The sequence below is a fragment of the Pimephales promelas genome, chromosome 1 (genome assembly GCF_988280905.1).
Source record: "Pimephales promelas chromosome 1, fPimPro1.hap1.1, whole genome shotgun sequence".
NCBI lineage: Eukaryota > Metazoa > Chordata > Actinopteri > Cypriniformes > Leuciscidae > Pimephales > Pimephales promelas.
This window is the reverse complement of record NC_142769.1, coordinates 53,055,928-53,073,206: the sequence shown is the minus strand read 5'-3', so window position 1 is coordinate 53,073,206 and position 17,279 is coordinate 53,055,928. Positions and strand designations below refer to the sequence as shown.

Below are 17,279 nucleotides of genomic sequence, written 5' to 3'. Positions count from 1 at the left end.
TGTAACCAAGATCGTGAAGTGTTTCCAGTGACGTTTGTCAGGGAATGTTTTGAAAACCACAATGCAATGCTGGAAGATTATTGGCATTCATGTGGTTCTGGCTGCCTCGTACAGTAACTTTTCACATGACAAGGAAGAAGGAAATAAGATTATTTAAAGTTTGTCTAATTATAGAACAACAGGAATGACATTGAGAATCATGTCTTCTCACGTGACCTAGAAAACTGAGCTATTTGTGAAATTTATATTTCTATATTTTGAAATATATTTTGAAATGTGAGAACGAATGAACGAATGAATGCAGCAAAGCTCAGGAAAACAATATGCTCATTTGCAAATATGAAAAAAAATGTAACCTGCTTGCTGTCGTTTAGCTATGTTAGACAGAAGCGTTATTTTCACAAATATGAATTATTTTAAGTGACGTTTCGTCCTCGAATTATTTTATGCAACCGCTCTGTCCTCGAACGAGCGGTTGACTTCCTTGAGTCTATAAAACCACTCCCTCAGAAACAGGCAGTGGGCTCAGATTGGTTAGTTTGGGCCGGTGTGTTGTGATTGGCTAAACTTTCCCTCACGTTGTCCGGATACTTAACGCCTGTGGCGAAGGGGGCGTGGTTCAGCGAAGTCTGTAGTGGGACCGTGGGAGAGCGGGGACGGACTGACGGAGCCGAGCGGTGGTTAGGCCCTGTTTACACGAGAACGCTCGCGGGTGAAAACGTAAAAATATTTTATCGGCTGTGCCTTTCGTTTACACGGCGACGGCGTTTTTGAGGCTTAAAAACGCAAAAAAGTGAAACCACCCTCCAGAGTGGAAATCTTAAAAACGCTCCACCGCCACGTTCCCGTGTAAACGGTAAAAACGCAAAAGTATCCCAGATAGCAAACTGACATTGAATCAACGTGGAAACGACGTCTCTCATGACATTGAAACAACGTTGATTTTGCTCATCGAATTAACGTTGAACCAACGTCAGACGCGGCATTCTTCAAAGCTAAATGAAATCGAAAATTGGTTTGCTTTCATAACGTTGAAACAACGCGTTGATTTCAAGTTGATTTTCCGTTAGTTTTGAAAGAATGACGCGTCTGACGTTGGTTCAACGTTAATTCGATGAGCAAAACAATGTCAGATCAACGTTGTTTCGATGTCATATTTCCACGTTGATTCAATGTCAGTTTGCTATCTGGGTAATGTTTGTATGCGTTTGTCGTAGACACAAAATAGCATAACTAAGTGGATATAAAGCAAGCGCTGCCATTTGACAAAACTAAAACATTACATCTGAAATTATACATGCAAATACATTTAAAATGATTAAGTCTTAGCCTACTTACAGGTTGTGGCCCAATGGGCTATATGCACGCATAAGTTCCGCATTTGACGCAAGGATGCTCGTCAGTTTCCGGTTGTGGAGATTAAAGTGGAGGAAAACCGATCAAAACGGGATTATGGCAGAGTCTTCAAAATGTACTGTCCTTCCGTCTTTGAAACTAAACTTTCAGTGTAATTTTAGGTGTAGTTATTATGTAATATAATTTTAAAAAGAAGCATAAACACAACGAGTTTTATCTGTTTTTGTGATTAACGTTTCTTTAGTATAACAATGGAGTATAAAATTCAATATAAATTCGCGGTATTGCATTGGACTCTATGATCGGCGGAAGTTATCGAGCATCCCCTTCACCAGAAATACCGCGTGCATAGAGCCCATAACTGCTGCCTCCGGTTTTAAAAAGCCCCTATCATAGCATTTGAAATGTTCCTATTTTTGTTTTAAGAGTTCCCAAAAACAGTTTAACATGCATGCAAGGATAAAAAACACTTTATTTGTCTTATAATATGCATTTATTTTTACCTGATTTGCTCACCGACTCCCAAATGATTCGAATTCGTAGCCTACAACGACTCATTTTTCCAAACCACTCCTCTGCGTGACGCTAATCGGCGGTGATTGGTCAGATGACAGACCCAGTCAGTTTGTTAGCATAACGCATAAACATATTGATAAAGCACTGCGGTGCTACAAGACGCTCTATTCTTTACGACAACTCCAATAACAGCGACAAACATTTCACATATTTTAAAAAAAAAAATGACATTGGAGACCTAGAAGCTGCGCTGAGCGTAACACACACACACACGCACGCGCGCGCACACACACATACTTATCGCGCCTTCCCTCCTCGCGCCCGACACAACAAAACCGTTCAAAACCCATAAAAGCAACAATTATTAATAATACTTACAGGTTTTGATTCATAGGAGGAAGCTGATCCATATACACTGGGTAAGTAAGTTACTGAGCCCTCCTTCAGGAACAACCGCTTGCGAATCCACATTTGAATTCCTTTATGTTTTTGAACTAACGTTATTCGTAATTAAAATGATGAGAACACAATCTGGCTATACTGTTGTGGTATCGATGCAAATATGAACTCTAACCACCGATTCTTCACATGCTCGTCCCTGGTAAATGAAAACAAAATGGCTGAACTATCTTTGCATTGTAGAACACAGCGTCTTCTCGACATGATGCGATGATGAAGTGTTTGAGTGTGTAGAGTTTACACTTCCGTCTGCGCGCGCAGTAACTGGGCGCGGCCAATATGTCTCTACGTCACGATGTAACAGCAATGACTCGTTTAAAAAACAATTCATTTCATAGACTCAGAGTCAACTCTCACTTTTGAAAGACAATAACTTTATATACGGTGTGCTTTCAGATATAAATCTTTGCAGGATGTTTTCATTCCCTTAAAGCTATATTCCACACAATATGAGCAGTCATTTTCAAAAATCCATGATAGGGGCTCTTTAAAGCTGGATCTGCTTCATGTTTTAGGAACAGTTTCTTGTTGAATCCGGTGTTGAATTCGTGGAGATTCTGGAAGCTGTCTTCCGTAAACGCGCAGCACAGAGAGCTAGATTACGATCGTCATTTACAGGAACATAATCAAACATAAATAGTATCCATTGTTGACTAAGTACCTTTCCTGCATATTCCAGAGGGAGGGGTTGATGCAAATGTGTGGGTTAGTGACGTCTAAACCCAGCTGTAGTCCCAATCCAGTCGTTTTTGTAGGCATTTATACTTCCTGATTTTTAAAAGACGATATCTCTGCTTACACTGAACTTTCAGCGCTGCAACTTTGCAGATACTGTTCATGCACCAACAGCAACATTACACACTATTTAACATCAAAAAAATGAATTTTTCATTTTCCAATTGTTCACAAGAGTTTAAAAAAAAGAACGACAAACATTAAAATGCTATTTCCCATCTTTATTGCAGTCGTCTCCATCAAGAAATATGTGAGTTACGCATAAACTATTAAAATCATCGAGGCAAGTGAATAAGTGCGAGTCAGCCAGGGATCATGTTATCGTGACGGAAAACACAGTCGTGATCTCTCAAATCTGACAAGCGCTGATACACGAGTGTGTTAGCTAAACTAGCATTAGCTTTCCTACAGTACTAGTGTAAGTATATAATCAAGCCTTTCATCAAAACATAAACATGTGAAATGTGACACCAGTTTCTAAACGATTACTCTAATTAGGAAAACGAAACATGATGTAAAAACGTTGCATGGTTTGAGTTCAGGGAGTTTTACGACGGAAGCCACTCAAACGCACGGGATTTCATCTTGTGAGATAAAAAGTGGCTTTTAATCGTTTAAATGTCTCCCTCTGGCCTTAATGAGGAGAAACACAGCTCTGAGGAGGCGTCTTTGGGCAGTCTGAGAGCCTGATTGGTTCCTGAGGCGGCGTGAGCGTGTGATTATGTTGTGTGTGTGTGTGTGTGCTCATGTCATGAGGAGCCGGTGCACACACTGCAGCTGATGCTGAGACAGCACGAGGGAGTGTGTTTGCTCCTGACCGCGAGCGCAGGGGATCATCACCTTCCCCACCAGCAGCGAGCCGCTCTTCTGCTCCTCTTTCGCCTGAGAGAGGATCATGGGAAGGTTAATGAGAGAGGATCATGGGAAGGTTCATAGACTGATGTGTGTGTGAGTGCTCCGACCTTGACGAACGAGGGTGACGGGAAGGTGGCGAAGTCTGACGGCACACGCGCTCCGGGCCGCTGAGACACCACGTGCTGCGACACCTCAGCCTGAAACACACACACACACACACACGATGAGGGAAGCGCTGACACACACCTGTGAGTGATCACACACACACACTCACCTTCAGCTTTTCCAGCGCATCGCTGACAGAATTCAGTCTGGCCGTCTGTTCCAGCAACTGAGCGCTCGCACTCGCTGCACACACACACACACACACATTTACAATGTTACAGAAGATTCTATGTCAAATAAATGCTGTTCTTTTGAACTTGCAACAAATAAGAAGCTGTTCGACACTGATAATTTCTGATCATAAATGTGTCTTGATTAGGGTTGGGTATCGTTTGAATTTGAACGATTCTGATTCCGATTCCTTGTTTCGATTCCGGTTCCTAACGATTCTCGATTCCGATTCTTTTAAGAGGCAGGGTCAAAAAAGTTTAGCTAACCTTGCTAACCAACGGCCTTTGTGAAGGAAATACTCCTTCTGTAAAAATACTCCTTTTGTCACAAATTTTGCATTTTGCCGAGATTTCGTTATTTTTAGAAAAGTGAAGCCACACTTTGGATCGCCGACGTAAGTTACTCATGTTCGACTCGCGCGGTTATGCCAACACTTCCGGTAGACGCTTCTTCGTTGGTGTTGTTCAGCGGTTTCTTCTTCCGCTCGGCGGACTGTGAATATCGAAACTAGGAATCGAAATTTTAACTTTTGAACGATTCCGGGAAAAACGAAAAGTTAGTCTCGGTTCCAATCGATACTCGATACCCAACCCTAGTCTTGATATCAGAGTGATTTCCTCAGGACTGGAGTCGGTAGATGACCTGAGCTCTTGCCGCTGATGTCCACCACTCGGAGTCCGGCGCTCATCTTCAGCAGGTTCACCAGCATCTGATCCGTGCGGCGGCACAGCGAGCCTGACGGAGATCCCTCTCCCGCCGCTCCCATCACTCCCGCCATGTTCGGCACCGTCAGCGGCGGCAGCGCCGACAGCTGCGCGCGCATCTTCTCAGCCTGAGGGCGGAGGGCAGAGGTCAGAGGTCACACCGCACCCGTGTTCACGCTGTAATGGAGGCTTATAATGACCTTCAGTCTGTAGTTCTCGCTCTTCAGCTGCTTGATGGCGAGCCGCTGCACGTCGATCTGCTGCTTGAGGAGAGGAGAGTCCACGACCTGAACCGCACCCGAGACTCCGCCCACAGCAGGAGACACGCCCCCTGCAACACAACACACAACGGCTCGACACAGTGTTTGACCAGCGGGCCTCAGAGCGATGGGAAATCTCTATCTCAACACTGAGTGAGTTAGACTGCAGTTCCTCCACTGGCCACTAGAGGCGCTGCAGAAGAGTGTCACTCATAGACACGCATGTTAAACGCCCAACTTTACCGCGGAATAAACGTGTACAGTCTGGTGCTAAAAGTGGTTTTAATCTATGTCGCTGATTTTGCCCCTCGTGACGACTGTGAGGGGCCGGGGTTTTTTATAACTCATTAAAGTTGGGTGTGGCCACTTGAGTGACAGGTGGATTGCCGCTGATGTCACTGCTAATCGTTTGTCGGCTGTGTGTTAGCGTCACCTCACCACAGCCAATCCGCTGTTCGTTTACCGGGGGTGACCACCGGCCAAGATGGCGACGGCCGGCTCCGCCCACTTTAGGCTTCAGAAACACCACGGGTGACGTCACACAAACTACGCCCATAATAATATACAGTCTAAGGTGTAAACAAGAGGTCAAAACTAACAAAAAAAGTTTGAAAAATGTAAACACTAAAAACTTCAAACAAGAAAAAAAGTACGAACGCAAAAAAAAATTTACATAGTAAAAACTGTTAATTTTTTTTAATTTATTTTGAACTATTTTTTTTTTTTTTATGTAACGACTAAAGAGAAAAGTTGAAACGTCCAGTGTGTACCTGCGCCGGATCCAGCGACGATGGAGGCGATGCCAGACGCCGGCGGCCCACGCACGCCTTCGCCAGCTCGTGATTGGCTGCTGATCCTCTGCTTTAGCTCCGCCTTCTCCGCCTCTAGCTGGTCGATGTCCGCCTGCAGCGCGTCCATGGTCTCCTCGAACTCCCTGCAGAATCACACACACACATTAATCCGCCGGTCAGGCCCTGCGCGAGCGTGAGAGCCGAGGCGAGCGCGCACTTCTCCTTCTTCTTCAGCAGGCCCAGCGCCTCGTCCAGTTTGGTCTGGATCTTCTCCACGCGCTCGTCCGCGTCTCTCGTCGACGTGTCCAGCTTCTTCTCCAGCAAACTCAGGCGAACGCTGGCCTCGCTCAACTCCTCGCCCTGAGGCAGACAGAACACACACACATGAACTAAACTATTACACATATATTGAGATTATTAACATGTTCAGTGACCCCTGACCTTGATTTTGAGGGATTTCTTCAGCTCTTTGATGACGGTCTCTCGATCCTCCAGTTTATTTCCCAAACCCTCGGCGTCCGTCATTTCGGCTCTCACCGCGGCCGCACGCATCTCCACCGGAGGGCGCTGACACACACACACACACACACACACCAGATGAGATTAGGTTTAGGGGTCAGGTTAGAGTGTGTGTGTGAGAGTGTGTGTGAGTGTGTACCGGGCGCTGCGGTCTCTCGGCGTCGTACTCTCCCTCCTGCATGGCGGTGGCCATCTTGTTCATGGTGGCGATGACGGCGCTGCAGGACTGGCGTAAACACTCGTACGCATCGAGGCCGTGGGCGCCGTAGACCTGCCGTCACACACACACACGTTACTGGGCTTGTGTTCGCAGTTAGCGATTCAGACTCTGCTTATCGATTAGGATTCCTAAATTCGATTCCGATAAGATATCATTGACATTTAGTCTTCCTGCCAATCCTGAACACTTCAGGAGCGTTACACACACCACAGAACAACAACTAGCCGGACTAATGTAAATATCAAGCGTTATTAAACACAATAAACACTCATTATTTGACAAAAGAACTAATTAGCAATCGCAACACATAGACACAACTGAACAAAGATACGATTGACAAACAGTGTTTTCAGATTTTCAGGTCTCCAGGTTCAGTAACTAATCAAATGTAGAATTAGACTTTATAAATAAAACACACTTTACAAATATAGCTATAAAGTTATTCAGTGAAAAACGAGTCTGTGTTCTCTGTCTTCTGTTGTATGATTAGTGTGATTATAGAAACGGTACGAGGAATATTAGTGCTGTCACTTTAAGAGCTGCACGGGTCCAATATACTGATACGTGTGTGTGTGTGTGTGTTTAAATTGTTTAAAGTCATATGGAAATGCTCACAGAGTAGGGTTGGGTATCGTTTGAATTTGAACGATTCTGATTCCGATTCCTTGTTTCGATTCCGGTTCCTGACGATTCTTGATTCCGATTCTTTTAAGAGTCAGGGTCAAAAAAGTTTAGCTAACCTTGCTAACCAACGGCCTTTCTGAAGGAAATACTCCTTCTGTAAAAATACTCCTTTTGTCACAAATTTTGCATTTTGCCGAGATTTCGTTATTTTTAGAAAAGTGAAGCCACACTTTGGACCGCCGACATCAGCTACTCATGTTCGACTCGCGTGGTAGACGCTTCTTCGTTGGTGTTGTTCAGCGGTTTCTTCATCGATATATCGAATATCGAAACTAGGAATCGAAATTTTAACTTTTGAACGATTCCGGGAAAAACTAAAAGTTAGTCTCGGTTCCAATCGATACTCGATTCTCGATACCCAACCCTATCACAGAGGATCTGAATTTAAATCTTATAACAAGCATGTGATGCCGGACCCGAGCTGTTGCTGGCACAGAGCGTGAGGCGCTGATGATGATGATGATGCGCGCAGGTGTGTGTGTGTGTACCTGCTCCACCGCTTTAAACGTCACGTCCTCCAGTGTGAGAGCCGCCAGTCCCTCGGGCTCGGGCATCGGCGCGATCATCTGAGCCCCGGCCGCCGCCACCTCCTGCAGGACGGCCACCACACGGGTCAGGTGCTTCCTGCAGTCCGACAGCGCCTCACACACCTGCAACACACACACACACATCAGTCCGACAGCGCCTCACACACCTGCAACACACACACACATCAGCAGGGGGAACTCACTGAGGACAGTAGTGCGTCACTACCTTAAACAGAGACTAATTGCATTACTGACTCTTTTATAAAAGTAATGCGTTACAGTTTGTGCAAGTGGAAGTCTAGAACTACAATAACCACCATGTTCACACACACACACACACACACACACACTGGTACCTGAGGCTGGAAGGTGAGCGCGGCGGGGATCCCAGGTGCGTCGGTTCCAGGCATCCGCCGGCGGATCTTCTTGCAGAACTGGCGAATGTCCCCGCAGGAAGTGTCCAGGTCCCTCAGGAGCACCGTAAGCCCCGCCCCTTCCTGTCCCGGCTGCAGGAATGCCCGGAGACGCCCGACTTCTGACCCAACGCAGTCCAGCGCGCTCTGGGTGAACTGCAGGCACAGATGACCATGAATCAGTGATTGGCTGATGATGCAGGTGATGATGCGACTCTTTTATGATTGGCTGATGCAGGTGATGATGCGGGTGACTCTGACTCAGTGATTGGCTGTGATGTAAGTGATGATGCGGTGACTCTGACTTAGTGATTGGCTGATTGGCTGTGATGAGGGTAACTGACTCAGTGATTGGCTGATGCGGGTGATGATGCGGTGACTCTGACTCAGTGATTGGCTGATTGGCTGTGATGAGGGTAACTGACTCAGTGATTGGCTGTGATGTAAGTGATGATGCGACTCTTTTATGATTGGCTGATGCAGGTGATGATACGGGTGACTTTGACTCAATGATTGGCTGATGCAGGTGATGATGCGGGTGACTCTGACTCAGTGATTGGCTGATGCAGGTGATGATGCGGGTGACTCTGACTCAGTGATTGGCTGTGATGTAAGTGATGATGCGGGTGACTCTGACTCAGTGATTGGCTGTGATGTAAGTGATGATGCGGGTAACTGACTCAGTGATTGGCTGATGCAGGTGATGATGCGGGTGACTCTGACTCAGTGATTGGCTGATGCGGGTGATGATGCGGGTGACTCTGACTCAGTGATTGGCTGATGCGGGTGACTCTGACTCAGTGATTGGCTGATGCAGGTGATGATGCGGGTGACTCTGACTCAGTGATTGGCTGTGATGTAAGTGATGATGCGGGTGACTCTGACTCAGTGATTGGCTGTGATGTAAGTGATGATGCGGGTAACTGACTCAGTGATTGGCTGATGCAGGTGATGATGCGGGTGACTCTGACTCAGTGATTGGCTGATGCGGGTGATGATGCGGGTGACTCTGACTCAGTGATTGGCTGATGCGGGTGACTCTGACTCAGTGATTGGCTGATGCGGGTGATGTAGGTGACTCTGACTCAGTGATTGGCTGATGCAGGTGATGATGCGGGTGACTCTGACTCAGTGATTGGCTGATGCGGGTGATGATGCGGGTGACTCTGACTCAGTGATTGGCTGATGCGGGTGATGATGTAGGTGACTCTGACTCAGTGATTGGCTGATTGGCTGTGATGAGGGTAACTGACTCAGTGATTGGCTGTGATGTAAGTGATGATGCGACTCTTTTATGATTGGCTGATGCAGGTGATGATACGGGTGACTTTGACTCAATGATTGGCTGATGCAGGTGATGATGTAGGTGACTCTGACTCAGTGATTGGCTGATTGGCTGTGATGAGGGTAACTGACTCAGTGATTGGCTGTGATGTAAGTGATGATGCGACTCTTTTATGATTGGCTGATGCAGGTGATGATACGGGTGACTTTGACTCAATGATTGGCTGATGCGGGTGATGATGTAGGTGACTCTGACTCAGTGATTGGCTGATGCAGGTGATGATGCGGGTGACTCTGACTCAGTGATTGGCTGATGCGGGTGATGATGCGGGTGACTCTGACTCAGTGATTGGCTGATGCGGGTGATGATGTAGGTGACTCTGACTCAGTGATTGGCTGATTGGCTGTGATGAGGGTAACTGACTCAGTGATTGGCTGTGATGTAAGTGATGATGCGACTCTTTTATGATTGGCTGATGCGGGTGATGATGCGGGTGACTTTGACTCAATGATTGGCTGATGCAGGTGATGATGCGGGTGACTCTGACTCAGTGATTGGCTGATGCGGGTGATGATGCGGGTGACTCTGACTCAGTGATTGGCTGATGCGGGTGATGATGCGGGTGACTCTGACTCAGTGATTGGCTGATGCGGGTGATGATGTAGGTGACTCTGACTCAGTGATTGGCTGATTGGCTGTGATGAGGGTAACTGACTCAGTGATTGGCTGTGATGTAAGTGATGATGCGACTCTTTTATGATTGGCTGATGCGGGTGATGATGCGGGTGACTCTGACTCAGTGATTGGCTGATGCAGGTGATGATGCGGGTGACTCTGACTCAGTGATTGGCTGTGATGTAAGTGATGATGCGGGTGACTCTGACTCAGTGATTGGCTGTGATGTAAGTGATGATGCGGGTAACTGACTCAGTGATTGGCTGATGCAGGTGATGATGCGGGTGACTCTGACTCAGTGATTGGCTGATGCGGGTGACTCTGACTCAGTGATTGGCTGATGCGGGTGATGTAGGTGACTCTGACTCAGTGATTGGCTGATGCAGGTGATGATGCGGGTGACTCTGACTCAGTGATTGGCTGATGCGGGTGATGATGTAGGTGACTCTGACACAGTGATTGGCTGATGCAGGTGATGATGCGGGTGACTCTGACTCAGTGATTGGCTGATGCGGGTGATGATGCGGGTGACTCTGACTCAGTGATTGGCTGATGCGGGTGATGATGTAGGTGACTCTGACACAGTGATTGGCTGATGCAGGTGATGATGCGGGTGACTCTGACTCAGTGATTGGCTGATGCAGGTGATGATGCGGGTGACTCTGACTCAGTGATTGGCTGATTGGCTGTGATGCGGGAAACTGACTCAGTGATTGGCTGTGATGTAAGTGATGATGCGGGAAACTGACTCAGTGATTGGCTGATGCGGGTGATGATGTGGGTGACTCTGACACAGTGATTGGCTGTGATGTAAGTGATGATGCGACTCTTTTATGATTGGCTGATGCAGGTGATGATGCGGGTGACTTTGACTCAGTGATTGGCTGATGCGGGTGATGATGTAGGTGACTCTGACTCAGTGATTGGCTGATGCGGGTGATGATGCGGGTGACTCTGACTCAGTGATTGGCTGATGCGGGTGATGATGTAGGTGACTCTGACACAGTGATTGGCTGATGCAGGTGATGATGCGGGTGACTCTGACTCAGTGATTGGCTGATGCAGGTGATGATGCGGGTGACTCTGACTCAGTGATTGGCTGATTGGCTGTGATGCGGGTGACTCTGACACAGTGATTGGCTGTGATGTAAGTGATGATGCGACTCTTTTATGATTGGCTGATGCGGGTGATGATGCGGGTGACTCTGACTCAGTGATTGGCTGATGCAGGTGATGATGTAGGTGACTCTGACTCAGTGATTGGCTGATGCAGGTGATGATGCGGGTGACGCACCTTGATGTGGTCGGCCAGCTGTGTGCTGCAGTCCTCAGGCTGTTCGGACAGGTGAACGCTGTAGAGTTGCTGCAGGAACACACATTCAGCACTCAATCACACACTCCACTGCTATATTACAGGACCACATTACTGCATCATGAGAGTGTGTGTGTGTGTGTGTGTGTGTGTGTGTGCACCTGGTAGAATCTGATGGCTTTGGTGAGCGGCTCCACCAGCACGGTCTCGTCCAGCTGGTCCTTGTGCAGCAGGTCTATGAGGAAGTCCAGCGAGCGCTCGTGAACGCTCATCTCCGAGTACAGCGTGCCCATGCGCTTGTACACCTCCACGCTGCACTGGCTCAGAGCGCTGCACACACACACACACGTTAGCTAATGCACATGAACAAACTACGAACAGCTTTATTCTAACATTAACAAACACTGTAACAAATGTATTGCTCGTGCTAGTTAATACATTAGCTAATGCTAACTGTAATATATCTAAAAACCCATTCAGGCGCAGCATCTGCTGTTGTAGCCGAAGAGTTTATGTGTAATGAAACGTTGAACGATGATCACATTAACTATTTAAAGTCCAGTTTTGAATGATGTGTCTATGTGGTGTTTTTAAGATGCTTTAGGACAAATTGATAAGTGGACAGCATTGCACGTACAGCTCGTATTTATGCAGCGTGGCCTGAAGCATGGTCAGGGAATAGACCAGACCCGAGGCGAAGCTCAGCTGTTCTCCAGCGGCGCCGCGGAGTCCAGAGCGCTCCACAGAGCCGGTCAGATCGAACTTCTCCTGCGCCTGCTTGCTGATCAGCTCCGCCTGACACACACACACACACACACACACACACACAACGCTCTGAGGCTCATCACAGCACTCACATCAACCAACAACTGCAGCCGCTAGTGCTTCAGGAACTCACTATAACCGTAGAGTAAGACACGCATGTGTATCAGTACATCAGATCAGCACTAGCCTGAACCCTCGGCTGCTCCTCAGGCATAGAGAGCCTAAGCCCCGCCCCTTTCGGTCGACCACCATGGGACCTTATTTCGGAAAAATATTGTATGGTAGTCAATCTTGTTTGAATTGCGCCCTGAATTACACATATGATATGAATATGATACATTTTAAGGTAAAGAAAGTCGCAGTTTGATGTGAAACCGTAATTACAAAATACGTAATTACAAAGACTACAAACCCCAAAGGCGCACATTTTCTCTCAATGAATGAAGCTAACTTTACTGAGGCTAATGTCTGTCATTGTTTCTACAGTCGTACGTTATAATCGTAATGTTACGCCGTCATACCTGAGTGTATTGAACCAGACCGCACACACATGAGCAGCGGATCTCACTCGTTGTTTTGCTTCCTGGGAGATGTAGTTCACAGAGAGATTTTCACATAAAACTAAATGTTACTCTTCTGTTATGATGTTTTTGACTTTCAGAATTGTCTTTTAAATTGACAAACATCATATGTGTAATTGAGGGCACAGTTCAGACGGAATAAAAAGATAAGTTGCCTCTCGCCATTGACTACCATTCATATTTTTTCCGAAATAAGGTCCCATGTGCCGGAAGATCTATTGGGCTCTGGAACGTTTACGGGATTTTTTTCTTTATTTTTTCCTTCATTGGAATGGTACGAAACTTGGTAAAGGTTTTGGCACACACATAAATAAATCATGGACATGATTCAAACAGGTTACATGGTCCTCACACTTGTGTTTCTCGCGTCAGAAACGAGCGCATTGTGAATGAATGTAGAGTTTCCTCTAGTGGACGCGTGTGGAACTGCAGCCGAACACACACGCACTCACTGAACGCTCGTTTACTGAGAGACCAAGATCACATGCGGAACACACACTTGTTTAGATTTATGGCTTTGACTTACTTGCATATTTAAAGTGATTTAGAAAAAGTATTTTTTATTAAAAAAATTAAAATAGTATTTTTGTGCATTTTTCATTACAATTCACGTACATTTCTGTTCCTTAAAAGTCTTTTTTTTTTTTACTTTCTCACTTCAACAATAATCTGCCGAGTGTCGTCTCCGAGAAGATCTTCAGTCTGTCGCTCTAAAGCGTTCAAGATTCTCCACAGTTTAAAACGGAAACGTCATTTTCAGATCTATGTTCAAAAAAGTGAATAAATGGATTATAAATAAAGCGTAAATATAGTTTAGTACCATAACATCCCCTAAAAAATACAAAATATTAAATAAAAAACATTATCGAACTAAAATATAGTACATTCATTTTATTATAGCGTAGAGCACCAGTGTGTAAAAGCTGCACATATTTTCCCAGAATCCCCCGAGCCCCGACAGCACTGATGTCAGTGTTGAGGTAGCTGGATGTGTGTGTGGCACCTTGCAGATGAGTCTGGGGATCAGGAGCAACACCAGGATGCAGTCGTGGTCTCCTCCGTGCCTCAGGAACGACTCCGGCATGAAGGACGTCAGCAGAGACACCTGACGGTTCGCTTGGTTCACCTCCATCTTACGCAGCTCCATCTCGATGGCCTACACACACACAATGAAAAATATTCACTGATGACCTCTTCTTCCATGACTAAGACGAGACTATGACAATAATAGTGACTATAACTTCCGATATCTTTGACAAAAAAAGACGAGACTAAAACGTAATTAACAAATAAAGGCATGACTGTTAGCATCTCTGCTAATAGGACACGTTTTCTACCCGATGTTTTGAGTCTGGCAGCGCCGACCCAGATGAGCCTGTGAGATGAGCTCTCCGTCACACACACACACACACACACAGGCTAACGGTACCTTGGCGTAAGCTTTGGTCTCTGCGAACTTGATCTTGAAGTCGAAGAGTTCTGCCGCCGGCTGCTGAACCTCAGCTGAGCTGCTCTGCTGATTGGTCAACTCTCGGTTCACTTCCTGCTCACACACACACAGGAGAAGACATGCTCACATGTGGACTCATGAAGAATGAGGGATGACAGTTTCACTACAGTCACAAAATTTGGATGAGAATATGAACAAAAAACCCTAATTGGACTATTTTTGAGCTTGCAAACAAGGACTGTTCCAGATTGAATCATGTTTTAATGCAAGCACCGGATGATGATAATATAGAGCTAACAGGTGTCCATTGTCAGGTATTAACCACCCGGCGCAGCGGAGTAATAGACATGGACACTTCGACGGGCATTAAAGGGTTAGTTCACCCAAAAATTCTGTCAGTATTTACTCACCCTCATGTTGTTCCAACCCCGTAAGACCTTCGTTCATCTTCGGGACACAAATTAAGATATTTAAGATATTAAGATCGCTCCTGCATACTAGTCCATAGGCTTCTTGAGGGAATGACTCTTGCTGGCATCGAAAAGTCATTAAAGACATCGTTAAAATAGTCCAAGTGACTACAGGGGCTCAATCTTAACTTTATCAAACGACGAGAACAAAAAACAAACAAAAATAACGACTTTATTTCAACTATTGGTTTATTTCTCCCTCTGCGCGAGTCAGGTTACTAGTTTAATAGCGTAAGCTTCTGTTGTTGTACGTCACACGCATCATCACACACATGACCAGCGTCGGCCAATAGTGAGCCTTCGTTTGACGTAGCTTTACGCAATCACACTACGTTAACTGACTACAGGCCCATGGAGAAGAAAGTGAATAGTTGAAATAAAGTCGTTATTTTTATTGTTTTTTTGCGCACAAAAGTTTTCTCGTCGTTTGATAAAGTTAAGATTGAGCCCCTGTAGTCACTCTGACTATTTTAACGATGTCTTTAATGACGTTTCGATGCCAGCAAGAGTCATTCCCTCAAGAAGCCTATGGACTAGTATGCAGGAGCGATCTTAATATCTTAAATATCTTAATTTGTGTTGCGAAGATGAACGAAGGTCTTACGGGGTTGGAACAACATGAGGGTGAGTAAATACTGACACAATTTTCATTTTTTGGGTGAACTAACCCTTTAACCCGTTTATACCACGGTCACTTGCCAAATAACACATTTTAAAACATTAGTTTACAATGTTTTATAATCAAATATCTAAAGGTTTTACAAACAACAACTTGGTTTCCCTGGTTACGGTTTGCAAGCGGAGATATTTATAGTCCGCTCATAACCGCTAACTAGATGTTTGTTTTGATACAATAAATCGTCGGTGGGTACTTTGACGGCCTGTTGCTATGGTTACTCACAGCTGATGTCACCAGCGCATTTATTTATTAATGTCGAATGGTAAACAGTCAGAACTCCTCTATCACTTTTTAATGGACACCCTGCAGCCAATCAGAATTGAGTATTCACCAAGACCATGGTATATACTTATATATAGATATATATAATAAAATGAAAAATAGATCAAATTGACGGTGGGAGAGTGCTGTAAGTAGACACAGAGTATGAGCAGCCAGTCTAGTGTGAACCTGCCGTCGAGACTCAAACAGCAGCAGGAGTGTGTGTGTGTATGTGTGTGTGACCTGCAGGTGTGTGGTGAGCTCCCGGTATTTGCTGATGGTGTGCTGGTAGTCGGCCACGGTCTCCTGGCAGGCCTCGACTCTCCTCTGCGCCTCTCGCACGCGCGCTCCGGCCAGATCCAGATGCTCCCGCAGCTCCAGCTCCGTCTCGCGCGCGTTCTCCTGCAGCTCGTCGTTCATCTCGTTGATCGACTCCTGCGGGACACAGAAGCACACGCTAGTTATGTTAACTACCGAAATGTGTGACCCTGGACAGCAAAAAAAAAAACATTTATATTTTCTTTAAATTTCATAATAAAAATTAATTAATTTTAAAGTCGAGACTGCGCTTCATAAATAAAAGTAACACAGCACAAAGGTTTTCATGATTATTGGATGGCAGGCAGAAAGACTAAAAGAGTTTAGAAATGGGTAATATAAAGATAATAAAGTCATTAATGTGAATGGCGGTGGGGTAGCGCGGCTCACCAGGTCACTGACGGTCTCTCTCAGCTCGCGCACTTTCTCTTCCAGGTCCAAGTTCCTCTCCGTCAGTGTCTCGACCATCTCCTCCGCGCCCAAAGCAGCGTCCACCTGACACACACACACACACACACGTGTAACAGTATATTGGACACATGCATTTTAATGTTAAACTAAAGCTGCAAGCAGCGATGGGCGGGTCCTAGCACCTGTAGCGCGTCGGAATTGAATTTGCTATGCATCCAAATCACCCAAAAATTGACGTAAAATTCAAAATGGCCGACTTCCTGTTGAGTTTAGGGCATCGCTCCAAGAGGCTTTTTTGTACGTCTGGACATGATCCATGTGCCACAGAAATACCATACATGTCGGTCAAACGTGCGGCGGGGGCTGCTTCGTTAAATGTCACTTCCTGTTGCCAGCAGGTGGCGCTATGACTGTGGGCTAATTTCGGCATGTACATGTGTTCAGGGCGGGACTGTTGCATAACGTATAGAATTTCGCGCAGGTCTGAGGATGTACACTGAAGTTACAACAACTTCCTGTTTCATGGCGAATCATCGACGCCACGGACACGGCCATCGATGAAAACGCGCAGATAGCACAACTTTACATCGTCAATGCCTTTAGAAGGCACAGCAGAAATTTGAAGTCGATCAGACTAGATCCCTAGGAGGAGTTCGTTAAAGTACAGAGTGTGTAAATCGTCCCAAAATGGCCGCCA

The 17,279-nt window shown here is 45.9% G+C and overlaps 1 protein-coding gene across 8 annotated transcripts in view; it reads right to left on the bottom strand.

Annotated features, from left to right (window-relative positions):
• Window positions 1–3,272: 3,272 nt before the first annotated feature.
• The window catches only part of dctn1a (dynactin subunit 1a), a 30,115-nt gene continuing 16,108 nt past the window's right edge, over window positions 3,273–17,279 (bottom strand). For all 8 annotated transcript variants that reach the window (XM_089131799.1, XM_039668908.2, XM_089131798.1 and 5 more), the window contains 18 exons: window positions 16,562–16,666; window positions 16,097–16,288; window positions 14,423–14,536; window positions 13,997–14,149; window positions 12,285–12,442; window positions 11,809–11,977; window positions 11,630–11,698; window positions 8,319–8,531; window positions 7,924–8,085; window positions 6,671–6,802; window positions 6,454–6,579; window positions 6,230–6,372; window positions 5,992–6,155; window positions 5,162–5,292; window positions 4,900–5,089; window positions 4,196–4,269; window positions 4,029–4,118; window positions 3,273–3,948 (listed from right to left, as the gene is read on the bottom strand). In XM_089131799.1, the coding sequence (XP_088987925.1) occupies window positions 3,811–3,948; window positions 4,029–4,118; window positions 4,196–4,269; window positions 4,900–5,089; window positions 5,162–5,292; window positions 5,992–6,155; window positions 6,230–6,372; window positions 6,454–6,579; window positions 6,671–6,802; window positions 7,924–8,085; window positions 8,319–8,531; window positions 11,630–11,698; window positions 11,809–11,977; window positions 12,285–12,442; window positions 13,997–14,149; window positions 14,423–14,536; window positions 16,097–16,288; window positions 16,562–16,666 (2,523 nt within the window). In that variant the 3' untranslated portion in view covers window positions 3,273–3,810. The remainder of the gene's footprint in view (window positions 3,949–4,028; window positions 4,119–4,195; window positions 4,270–4,899; window positions 5,090–5,161; window positions 5,293–5,991; window positions 6,156–6,229; window positions 6,373–6,453; window positions 6,580–6,670; window positions 6,803–7,923; window positions 8,086–8,318; window positions 8,532–11,629; window positions 11,699–11,808; window positions 11,978–12,284; window positions 12,443–13,996; window positions 14,150–14,422; window positions 14,537–16,096; window positions 16,289–16,561; window positions 16,667–17,279) is intronic.